This window comes from Lissotriton vulgaris, unplaced genomic scaffold (genome assembly GCF_964263255.1).
Source record: "Lissotriton vulgaris unplaced genomic scaffold, aLisVul1.2 SCAFFOLD_2461, whole genome shotgun sequence".
NCBI lineage: Eukaryota > Metazoa > Chordata > Amphibia > Caudata > Salamandridae > Lissotriton > Lissotriton vulgaris.
This window is the reverse complement of record NW_028247401.1, coordinates 2617-15944: the sequence shown is the minus strand read 5'-3', so window position 1 is coordinate 15944 and position 13328 is coordinate 2617. Positions and strand designations below refer to the sequence as shown.

Genomic DNA, 13328 nt, shown 5'->3' with positions numbered 1-13328 from the left:
TAATAGCATTTCCAGACCTACTCCAGTTAATGTGCCTAGATCGTTTCCACCACAGTGCACAATTATAAGGTCAGGTTCTGGCAGATGCAAAAAGGTTTTCACCAATGGTATCAATTGGTGACATTTTAATCCTCTGTGGCCAATCCACTTGATTTCCACATTTGATAAATCAAGGTTATGAAAATTTCTGCTAGCTGCATACCTTTGAGCCCAGTGGATGTAGCTATGTCCAATAACCCAAACAGAGTACATGATGTGAGAAGGTTCTGGTCCAGTCAGATGAAGTGTGGGAATGAAATGGCAGTTGGAACAGTAGGAGTTCACAAAAAAATAATTGTGGAGTTTCTGTGCTCTTGAATCACTAGCAATGATTGGTGGATTCAGATAGTTGAAAACTGAAAGTTAGGGTGTATGGTTATGTTGTGTGAAAGAAGCAATTTGAATGGTTTAAAAAAAGTCACCAAAAGCAAAAATACCCTGTATAGGCTGCTGTATTGACAGGTCAAACATCCTTGCTGAGTTAATTTGCAACATTGTAAGATAAACTTTTGAACCTTAGAGTTCAGTTAGGAGGGAGTTGCTATGGTAACAGATAGAAAGGTTTGAGAGGGGGATGGGTGTTGGTTTGAAAATAGTGAGGGAAGAGTTTTCATTGGTTGAATTAAGGCATATGTGTACAAAGATAGAGATTTTCTATGCCAGTCTTGGTTTCAGTGTATTGAGAGCACACCTTTTCCTCTGCTAAAGAAAAATTGGTGTGTGTGTCTGACACTGTTTTCAATCTCCAAAAGCATTTCTAAAGGTAAGTAATGATTCATTTAATTTAGATAGAGATTTATTTTCTCTATGGAGAATATTTGGAAGCAGATAGTTATGTTTTAGAAGTGAAATTGTATGTTAGTATATAAGTCCTGCGCAGTGTTTTTTACATGTTATTTAAAAATCGATTTTGGGTGCAAATGAATGGTATTTTTATTTGGCCTTTTTTATGATTGCCATGTGCAGTTGATGCATGACTTTAAACATGGGTAATAAGTGATGCACTGGTGGCGCCAGGCTTTTATAAATGAGGCTCTGATTTTGTTTGATGATATTGAGTGGTTTTAGTTAGGTTCTGTGCAGTGTTCCTTACATGTTATTGAAAAATCGATTTTTGGGTACAATTGATTGGTATATGTATTTGGCCCTTATTTATGAATGCCATGTGCAGCTGATGCATGACTTTAAACATGGGTAATAAGTGACGCACTGGTGGCGCAAGGCTTTCATAAATAAGGCCCTGACTTTGTTTGATGATATTGAGTGGTTGTACTTAGGTTCTGTGCAGTGTTCCTTACATGTTATTCAAAAATCGATTTTTGGGTGCAATTGATTGGTATATGTATTTGGCCCTTATTTATGAATGCCATGTGCAGCTGATGCATGACTTTAAACATGGGTAATAAGTGACGCACTGGTGGCGCAAGGCTTTCATAAATAAGGCCCTGACTTTGTTTGATGATTTTGATTGGTTGTACATAGGTTCTGCGCTGTGTTGCTTACATGTTATTGAAAAATCGATTTTTGGGTGCAATTGATTAGTATATGTATTTTGCCCTAATTTATGATTGCCATGTGCAACTGATGCATGACTTTAAACATGGGTAATAAGTGACGCACTGGTGGCGCAAGGCTTTCATAAATAAGGCCTGACTTTGTTTGATGATATTGAGTGGTTGTACTTAGGTTCTGTGCAGTGTTCCTTACATGTTATTCAAAAATCGATTTTTGGGTGCAATTGATTGGTATATGTATTTGGCCCTTATTTATGATTGCCATGTGCAGCTGATGCATGACTTTAAACATGGGTAATAAGTGACGCACTGGTGGCGCAAGGCTTTCATAAATAAGGCCCTGACTTTGTTTGATGATATTGATTGGTTGTACTTAGGTTCTGCGCCGTGTTCCTTACATGTTATTGAAAAATCGATTTTTGGGTGCAATTGATTAGTATATGTATTTTGCCCTAATTTATGATTGCCATGTGCAACTGATGCATGACTTTAAACATGGGTAATAAGTGACGCACTGGTGGCGCAAGGCTTTCATAAATAAGGCCTGACTTTATTTGATGATATTGAGTGGTTGTACTTAGGTTCTGTGCAGTGTTCCTTACATGTTATTCAAAAATCGATTTTTGGGTGCAATTGATTGGTATATGTATTTGGCCCTTATTTATGATTGCCATGTGCAGCTGATGCATGACTTTAAACATGGGTAATAAGTGATGCACTGGTGGTGCAAGGCTTTCATAAATAAGGCTCTGACTTTGTTTGATGATATTGATTGGTTGTACATAGGTTCTGCACAGTGCTTCTTACATGTTAAACAAAAATCGATTTTTGGGTGCAATTGATTGGTATATGTATTTGGCCCTTATTTATGAATGCCATGTGCAGCTGATGCATGACTTTAAACATGGGTAATAAGTGACGCACTGGTGGCGCAAGGCTTTCATAAATAAGGCCCTGACTTTGTTTGATGATATTGATTGGTTGTACTTAGGTTCTGCGCCGTGTTTCTTACATGTTATTGAAAAATCGATTTTTGGGTGCAATTGATTAGTATATGTATTTTGCCCTAATTTATGATTGCCATGTGCAACTGATGCATGACTTTAAACATGGGTAATAAGTGACGCACTGGTGGCGCAAGGCTTTCATAAATAAGGCCTGACTTTGTTTGATGATATTGAGTGGTTGTACTTAGGTTCTGTGCAGTGTTCCTTACATGTTATTCAAAAATCGATTTTTGGGTGCAATTGATTGGTATATGTATTTGGCCCTTATTTATGAATGCCATGTGCAGCTGATGCATGACTTTAAACATGGGTAATAAGTGACGCACTGGTGGCGCAAGGCTTTCATAAATAAGGCCCTGACTTTGTTTGATGATATTGAGTGGTTGTACTTAGGTTCTGTGCAGTGTTCCTTACATGTTATTCAAAAATCGATTTTTGGGTGCAATTGATTGGTATATGTATTTGGCCCTTATTTATGAATGCCATGTGCAGCTGATGCATGACTTTAAACATGGGTAATAAGTGACGCACTGGTGGCGCAAGGCTTTCATAAATAAGGCCCTGACTTTGTTTGATGATATTGATTGGTTGTACATAGGTTCTGCGCCGTGTTCCTTACATGTTATTGAAAAATCGATTTTTGGGTGCAATTGATTAGTATATGTATTTTGCCCTAATTTATGATTGCCATGTGCAACTGATGCATGACTTTAAACATGGGTAATAAGTGACGCACTGGTGGCGCAAGGCTTTCATAAATAAGGCCTGACTTTGTTTGATGATATTGAGTGGTTGTACTTAGGTTCTGTGCAGTGTTCCTTACATGTTATTCAAAAATCGATTTTTGGGTGCAATTGATTGGTATATGTATTTGGCCCTTATTTATGATTGCCATGTGCAGCTGATGCATGACTTTAAACATGGGTAATAAGTGACGCACTGGTGGCGCAAGGCTTTGATAAATAAGGCCCTGACTTTGTTTGATGATATTGATTGGTTGTACTTAGGTTCTGCGCCGTGTTCCTTACATGTTATTGAAAAATCGATTTTTGGGTGCAATTGATTAGTATATGTATTTTGCCCTAATTTATGATTGCCATGTGCAACTGATGCATGACTTTAAACATGGGTAATAAGTGACGCACTGGTGGCGCAAGGCTTTCATAAATAAGGCCTGACTTTGTTTGATGATATTGAGTGGTTGTACTTAGGTTCTGTGCAGTGTTCCTTACATGTTATTCAAAAATCGATTTTTGGGTGCAATTGATTGGTATATGTATTTGGCCCTTATTTATGATTGCCATGTGCAGCTGATGCATGACTTTAAACATGGGTAATAAGTGACGCACTGGTGGTGCAAGGCTTTCATAAATAAGGCTCTGACTTTGTTTGATGATATTGATTGGTTGTACATAGGTTCTGCACAGTGCTTCTTACATGTTAAACAAAAATCGATTTTTGGGTGCAATTGATTGGTATATGTATTTGGCCCTTATTTATGAATGCCATGTGCAGCTGATGCATGACTTTAAACATGGGTAATAAGTGACGCACTGGTGGCGCAAGACTTTCATAAATAAGGCCCTGACTTTGTTTGATGATATTGATTGGTTGTACTTAGGTTCTGCACAGTGCTTCTTACATGTTATTGAAAAATCGATTTTTGGGTGCAATTGATTGGTATATGTATTTGGTCCTTATTTATGATTGCCATGTGCAGCTGATGCATGACTTTCAACATGGGTAATACGTGACGCACTGGTGGCGCAAGGCTTTCATAAATAAGGCCCTGACTTTGTTTGATGATATTGAGTGGTTGTACTTAGGTTTTGCGCAGTGTTTCTTACATGTTATTGAAAAATCGATTTTGGGGTGCAATTGATTGGTATATGTATTTGGCCCTTATTTATGATTGCCATGTGCAACTGATGCATGACTTTAAACATGGGTAATAAGTGACGCACTGGTGGCGCAAGGCTTTCATAAATAAGGCCCTGACTTTGTTTGATGATATTGATTGGTTGTACTTAGGTTCTGTGCAGTGTTCCTTACATGTTATTCAAAAATCGATTTTTGGGTGCAATTGATTGGTATATGTATTTGGCCCTTATTTATGATTGCCATGTGCAGCTGATGCATGACTTTAAACATGGGTAATAAGTGACGCACTGGTGGTGCAAGGCTTTCATAGATAAGGCTCTGACTTTGTTTGATGATATTGATTGGTTGTACATAGGTTCTGCACAGTGCTTCTTACATGTTAAACAAAAATCGATTTTTGGGTGCAATTGATTGGTATATGTATTTGGCCCTTATTTATGAATGCCATGTGCAGCTGATGCATGACTTTAAACATGGGTAATAAGTGACGCACTGGTGGCGCAAGGCTTTCATAAATAAGGCCCTGACTTTGTTTGATGATATTGATTGGTTGTACTTAGGTTCTGCGCCGTGTTTCTTACATGTTATTGAAAAATCGATTTTTGGGTGCAATTGATTAGTATATGTATTTTGCCCTAATTTATGATTGCCATGTGCAACTGATGCATGACTTTAAACATGGGTAATAAGTGACGCACTGGTTGCGCAAGGCTTTCATAAATAAGGCCCTGACTTTGTTTGATGATATTGATTGGTTGTACTTAGGTTCTGCGCCGTGTTCCTTACATGTTATTGAAAAATCGATTTTTGGGTGCAATTGATTGGTATATGTATTTGGTCCTTATTTATGATTGCCATGTGCAGCCGATGCATGACTTTCAACATGGGTAATACGTGACGCACTGGTGGCGCAAGGCTTTCATAAATAAGGCCCTGACTTTGTTTGATGAGATTGAGTGGTTGTACTTAGGTTTTGCGCAGTGTTTCTTACATGTTATTGAAAAATCGATTTTGGGGTGCAATTGATTGGTATATGTATTTGGCCCTTATTTATGATTGCCATGTGCAACTGATGCATGACTTTAAACATGGGTAATAAGTGACACACTGGTGGCGCAAGGCTTTCATAAATAAGGCCCTGACTTTGTTTGATGATATTGATTGGTTGTACATAGGTTCTGCACAGTGTTTCTTACATGTTATTCAAAAATCGATTTTTGGGTGCAATTGATTGGTATATGTATTTGGCCCTTATTTATGATTGCCATGTGCAGCCGTTGCAAGACTTTAAACATGGGTAATAAGTGACGCACTGGTGGCGCAAGGCCTTTATAAATCAGACCCTGACTTTGTTTGATGATATTGAGTGGTTGTACTTAGGTTTTGCGCAGTGTTTCTTACATGTTATTGAAAAATCGATTTTTGGGTGCAATTGATTGGTATTTGCATTTGGCCCTTATTTATGAATGCCATGTGCAGCTGATGCTTGACTTTAAACATGGGTAATAAGTGACGCACTGGTGGCGCAAGGCCTTTAAAAATAAAGCCATGAGTTGCTATTGTATAAACTTAAATATGTTGCAATTTATTGTTTATATTGTTTGCTTTTTAACATTACTTTGTTGTTTGCTAATAGTGGTCTTTCATGTGTTTTTTTAACAGAACAACAGATTCAAATCAACTTCTGAAAAGCAAGCAAAAATGCCTTCAAGGCAAAGAAATATCAAAAATACCATACGGAAAAGGAGAACATCAACAACAGAGTTTATGGAATCCTCTTCAACAACTACTTCAAAAAACACCAGAAAAGCTTCTGGTAAGCCAATTAAGTCTTTTCTTCGTAACATATGTCGTAGGAAAAAAAATGAAATTGCTAATGTGAATATACAGAAAAAGTCAACAAATCTAAAAAGGAAAGAGAAGCCCACAAAAAATGTTTCCATTGGACCAGGAGAGAAGAGAATGGTTAGCAATAGAAGAGTAAATGTTTTTAGGGACATTCGTAGGCGAATGTTTCGCAATAGGGTAGTTTTAAATTTGCTAAAAAATGAAAAGAAAAGTAAACTAAAAGCTGCTTTTTACAAGAAAAAGAAAAGTGTAGAAAAGATTGTTGATCAGGCTTTTGAAGTTAAGAAAAAATTATTTATTTTAATAATCAATAGAATTAGGATACTTAATAAGGCAATGGATGTTTTCAAATCGAACAGTAGATGGAAAAGAATTATTAATCGGAGTAATTTTTGTGAAGTATTTTCTGGTGAATGGATGCATAGTTCAAGTTCTGAGCCTTTTTTTAATGAGGAGAGTTACTTTCAGGAAAATGATTTGGTGCATGCGGTTGACACCAGTGGTCGTGCCTATGAGGTGAAAGATAGTTGTGTGATGGAAAAAGAGAAACTTGTACCTAGAGATGCAGAAGAGGTGTTAGCTGATGAAGTTTTAGGGAGACGTACTAAGGGTCCAGTGTACACATGGAAATGCAGTAGTATTTGTAGTGTGCGACAGGAATCAATTGATTTGCTTCGAAATTTCTTACGTACATATAGTAAAAAAAGTCTCAAACAAAAAATGAAGATCCTGCAAGAGTTAGATCCTTGCAGAGTGAGAGAAAGCACAGGTTTGCAAGGGCATTCACTAGCATGTCTTTCTAGAAAAGTTTGTCGGAGTGTTTTTCATCATTTTAGGATGTTAGCAGTGCATCATAATAACGTAAGGAAATTAGTGAGGAAGTTGTATTATGCAAAAAGTCCTGCACTTAAGCTTAAACAGTTAAATAGTGCTCTTTTGCATGGATCTGAAGTGGATGTGAAGACTATTTGTGAAGAAATTGAGTTTTGTTATTTTGGGAACAAAGAGGACAGTGTAGAAATAGATATAGTAATGGATGGTAATGTAGAAGATAATGGACAAATTTCAAGTATTGAAAAGTTTGATGAGGAAATTATCAAGTTTAAGGTGAAATCAAGTGAGAGGCCTAATGTAACTTGTGTGTGTTGTCGACGGACTCATTATAAAATTCAGACTAGGTTAGTTGATTTATATGCAAAAAGTGAATTGGAAAATAATAGTGAATGGGAGGATTTTGTAAGTTATTTGTTGGTGGAGAATTCTTTTGATTTGAGTTTGGATCAGCGTATTTGCACTTATTGTTTGAAAAAATTAAATGAAAATAGAATGCCTGCAAGAGCAGTTTATAATAATCTTCAGTTGATAGATATTCCTTCTGAATTGATGGATCTAAATACTTATGAATCTATTTTGATTCAATGTGTCCATCCTTTTCAGGCTATTGTACGCATGGAGCCTAAGACAGGGAAATTGCCTCCATCAGATTTACTGAGAGGATTAAAGGGAAGAGTTGTTTATTTGCCTCTAGATGTAAAGAAAAATATTAATACAATTGGTGTAGAAAGAGTAGAAGAAGATCCTTTAGTTATTCTAGTTAATGGGGTTCCAACAAAGAGTAAGAAAATTTGGCAAGATTTAGTGGATGTTAAAAAAGTCAAGAAGGCAACGTTGTATTTAGTTAAAAACAATGAGTACTACAAACATGTAAGTGTTGGAGTTGAGGAAACAGCTACAGAAGAAGATAGTGATTCTTCAGTTGGTCAAATTGAAAAAGTTGATGTGTCTAGAACTGAAGAAATATATGAACATTATACTGTTCATCCTTTACATTCCAAAGAAGTAATGGGAAATGCAATTGACTTGTTTCAAATGAAGGCAGCAAAAGGAAGTCCCATTAGTGTATGGGAAGAAAGTTTGGAAGCTCGTTGTTTTCCACAATTATTTCCAACAGGTTGTGGTGGACGATATGATGATCGACCAGTTCAAATTCCTGCAGCTGAATACCGGACTCTAAGATTATATGCAGAAGATCCAAGGTTTCGTCAATGCATTCCATATTTATTTCATCTACTGTTTGAAAGTGATTTGTCTGGGCTTTCTTATGCAGTTAATCATATATTAAAAAGTGGACCTCATTTGCAAAATGTATGTGCAAGGGACTTTATGGAGAAAGTTAATCTGCAAGACAGTATTTTGGAATCTCAGCTAATCAATCTCATGGCATGTCAACGTGGAACCAATGAGTATTGGTTTCGTCGTCATGGAGAATTGAAATGTATGCTAAGAAACTTAGGAACTCCTACATGGTTCCTCACTCTTAGCTGTGCTGAGTATGCATGGGACGATTTACTTCAATTTCTACGAGAGGCAAATGAAAACATACCAAATATAGAATTGAAAACACCAGGAGAACTGTGTTCTTTAGATCCAGTGAATGTTTGCAGATATTTTAATCATAGATTTGAAGCTATGATGTCTTTTATTACCAACAAAAAAAATCCTCCCCTTGGAGAGGTTTTGGATTTCTTTTGGAGGAAGGAATATCAAGCGAGAGGTGCTCCTCATATACATATGTTGTTGTGGATTAAAGATGCACCCAAATTTGGATCAGATTCAGATGAAACAGTGATGAGTTTCATTGAAGAGTATTCAACATGTGCTGTTCCAAAATCTACTGAAGAAAACAATTTAAGGCAACAAGTTTTACGTTTTCAATCTCATCGTTGTGGAAAGTACTGTCGTCGAAAATTTAAAAACAAGGAAAAGTACTACACGAAATGTCGTTTTGCATTTCCTCGACCAGTGATTTCTAAGGGAAGAGTAAATAATTTGATGTCATCTCTACGACATACTGTGACGAGAAAATCTCCCAAAAACACATATAATTTGAAAAGAAATGAAGAATCTAAGTACATCAACGATTACAACCCAGTGATTTTATCCATGTGGAATGCTAACATGGATATTCAGTTCGTTGCTGACAACTCTATTGCTGTGGCTCGATATGTGACATCTTACATCACCAAAAAAGAAAAGACAGAACTGAAGGAAATGTGGGAGGACATTTCACATGAAAAGAGTCTAAGCAAGAAATTATACAGTTTCAGTCTGAAGATGTTGTCACATCGAGAAATTGGAGCATATGAATGTTCTGATCGGTTATCATCAGCAAGTCTCTATGCCAAATCAAGAACAATCATTTGGGTGAGTCTTGGTCTTGCTGCCACACGAAACCGAGTTTTGAAATCTGTACAAGAAATTGAATATTTGGCGGAAAAAGAACCAAACAGTACAGATATTTTGAAGACAAATATGTTGGATACATACTATCCAAATAGAAGTACTCACCTTGAGAACATATGTTTGTATGAAGTTCTTCAAAACTACAGTTATAAGAGGAACATCACAGAAGATATCAATAATGGAAAATATGCACTCATTGGCTATGAAGGATGTCTAGTGAAGCAGAAAAAAGGCCATTTGATTAATCATCGAAAATTGAGTTGTGAAGTTCCAGACAAAAGAGAATTTTACTACTTAGCTCTTTTGCAACTCTTTAAGCCATGGCGTACAGAAGAGGAACTACTTGGAGATTTTCTCTGTTATGAAGACTCTTTTAATGCAACTAAGGATACCATAGAATGTCCTATTTTTCTAAATTATCTGCAAATGTTGAATGAAGAAATGGAGCAAGAAACCACAATTGCTGAAGAGATAGCTAGAAACAGTTCTCAAGATAGTCAGAGTTCTACTTCATTGAGCCAGGATCCACTAGGAGGACCAATTATCCAAAATGAAGCTGCCACTGCCATGGATGAGGTGGAAAGAGCTATGGAACAAGCTCAAGAGGATGGAGTTAACTTAGAAGATTTGGTAACGCAACTAAACATTGAGCAGAAAAAGATATATGATGAAGTCACAGAGCAGATTGAACATGGATTCAGACATGAGAAAAAAGAGTGCTCATGTATATTATTTGACCCTGTCCGACTGTATGTAAGTGGAGAAGCGGGGACAGGAAAAAGTTTTCTAATTAAAGCCGTTGCAAGTTATCTGCAGAAAAGGACTGATTCACCACTGTCTTGTGTTGTAACTGCTCCAACTGGTCTGGCAGCACATAACATTAAAGGGATTACTCTACATCGTTTATTGATGCTGCCAGTTGAACATGATAATAAATTGCATTACAACAAGCTATCTGGAGATGCGTGTTCTGAAGTTTCAAGAGTCTTGAAGAAAATGAAACTTCTTATCATAGATGAAGTAAGCATGGTCTCAAATCTAATGCTTGCTTTTGTGCATTTGAGAATGCAAGAAATTCTTAAAACAGACTATGATGTGTTATTTGGAGGAAAACACATTATTGTTTTTGGAGATCTATTGCAGTTGACTCCAGTAAAAGGACAACCAGTGTTTAAAATGCTCACGCATGAAGATACCAGGAAGTCCCTTGGAAGCATTGGAAATGTTAATATATGGCTAAATTTTAAATATGCTGAACTGCTTCAAAATATGCGACAGGCCAAGGATGAAGATTATAAAAATATTCTACAAGATGTAAGAATTGGAAAAATGACTGAGAAAGGTAAAAAAGCTTTGCATAGTCGATTAATTTCAAATTTGTATCCAAATGACAACATTCTTCCAGAGAATATTTTTAAAAAAATGACTGAGAAGAAATCTGGGATATGTTTGATGCCAACTCTGCAAGAATGTTCCATCTTCAACCAAAAAATGTTAGACTTAGAAAATGAAGAGATTGTGAAACTAGAAGCAATAGATAAAATAGAGCATATGGGTGCAACAATTGTTTTGTCAGAAAATTTGAAAATTAAATTGCATTCATTGGAGAAAAGTATTTCAAAAACAGCTGGTTTTGAAAAGACTCTGAATGTGTGTTTAAATTGTCGTATCATTTTGAGAAGGAATTTAAATGTTGAAAGCGGTCTGGTAAATGGAGCAATGGGTTATGTTGTTGATTTTGTGAATTACAGAAATAGAGATGGAATTGAATTTTTAAAAATAAAATTTGATGGCATTGAACAAGTACAACAAATAAGTCGTTGTTCTGCTAGATTTTTACTTGTAAAAGACTTATATGTTCGCCGAAAACAGTTTCCTGTTTGTTTGGCGTATGCAGTGACAATTCATAAATCTCAAGGTTTAAGTGTAGATAGTGCATTGGTGAACATTGGAAGATCTGTGTTTAAAGAGGGTATGGCATATGTGGCATTATCTCGAGTCAGAACTTTATCAGGATTGTATTTGATTGCGTGTGATGAGACAAAAATTTGTGCAGATCTAGATTGTGTTAAAGAATACAATAGGTTAAGAAGAGAGTATGCTCCACATTTGCCTCAATATCCTCTGTTTGAAAAACGTGTGGTAGGCCGAAAAAGAAGAAATGAGGATAATTGTAGTGAGGTAGTTGCAAAAAGACAAAAAGTAGAGAAAACTGTAATTGAAAACAGGAAGAAAAAGAATTGTGGAGAAAATGTTGTTGGATTTCAGTTTGAAAACAGTTCTGGTGTCAACTGCTATGCTAATGTAGTGGTTAATGTTGTTTTTTTTCTTAAAAGTTTACAAGAACAGATTGTTGAAAATCGGGATCAAAGATTGTGTGGTTTATTGAATTCTGTGTTTCAGAAATGTAGCAGTGTTACAGCACAAATAGAAAGTGTAACAGAAATTCGAAATATTTTAGATTTGTGTTCTGGTCAAGATAAATTTTCACAGAACATTCAGCAGGATTGTCAGGAATTTTTAATGTATATGTTTGGTGTTTTGGAAGATGAAGGTGTAGATGTAGATAATCTTTTCAGTCTTTCTTATCAATGGCAGCATGACTGCCACAATTGTAGTTTATCAAGTACTACTACAATAGACACTGAAAGATTTATATATTTGACTTTACCAGACTGTAAATCAGTGTCTTTTAAAAATCTAGTTAAAGCAGCAGATCATAATATGGTGTGTACCCAATGTAACTGTACAATGCTGTCCACATTATTTATACAAAGGTATGGGCAGTATATCATTTTAGTTTTCCAACGATGTAGACCTGATGGAACTAAATTGACAACTTCTATCAAAAATTTTGTGGCTTCTCAGTTATCAATTTCTGGAAGGACCTTTACAACTGAAGCTATTATTTATCATGATGGACCTTCGACCACCTCAGGACATTATACATGCTACTTAAAATCTGAAAATGGATGGAGTTACTGCAATGATTGTCATTTAACTTATAAACAACGTTTGCCTTATGACTCTACAAATTCTTATCTAGTGTTTTTAAAACCAAAGTTTTAGTAAAGGGAATTGGCCTTTGAAGACGGGAATAGTTAATAAAAGTTAGTTAGTTAGTTAGTTAATCTAATATTTGAAATTATTTATCTCATGTAGATACTTTAAGTGGATCTCAAAGTAAAAAATACTGATATATCTGACACAAATTGGCCGTGAGGAAAATGTAAGATATGATGTTGTTAGATCTTTTTTCATAGGAAGTTGATGAAATCGAAGTTATAGAGCACAGGAGACTTTTTTCACCAAAAGGACCTTCACTATCTGCAATCTCATGTAGATACTTTAAGTGGATCTGAAAGTAAAAAATACCGATATATCTGACACAAATTGGCCGTGAGGATTGTGTATGGTATGATGTTTTTAGATCTTTTTTCATAGGAAGTCGATGAAATGGAACTTATAAGGAACAGCAGACTTTTTTTCTACCAAAAGGACCTTCACTATCTTCTACTTGGCCTCATGGAAAAGTAAGTGAATCAAAGATTAGTGTACATATATGAGATGTATGTTTGAATGGTTTTTTTTAAACACAATCTTTTAGATTGTGTTTTTTTTTTCCCGCTGTTATATGATGAAGACTTTGAACTCACTAATTTAAGTGGAATTCAATATATTCTGAGAACAGCAAAAATAAATAATGTAACATATTGTAGAAGTTATTGTGTTGTTTGCTTTATGTAATTTATATTGTGTTCACATTATTATGCACTCATTTTCTTCTTCACCCTTA

General features: G+C 35.8%; 1 protein-coding gene across 1 annotated transcript; it reads left to right on the top strand.

Moving 5' to 3' along the window:
- Positions 1-697: 697 nt before the first annotated feature.
- Positions 698-13019, top strand: LOC147665179 (uncharacterized). Its single transcript, XM_086949697.1, has 2 exons — positions 698-802; positions 6104-13019. Exon 2 carries the CDS (start codon positions 6143-6145, stop codon positions 12599-12601), a length of 6459 nt encoding a protein of 2152 aa, XP_086805823.1. The 5' UTR covers positions 698-802; positions 6104-6142; the 3' UTR covers positions 12602-13019.
- The last annotated feature ends 309 nt before the right edge of the window (positions 13020-13328 follow it).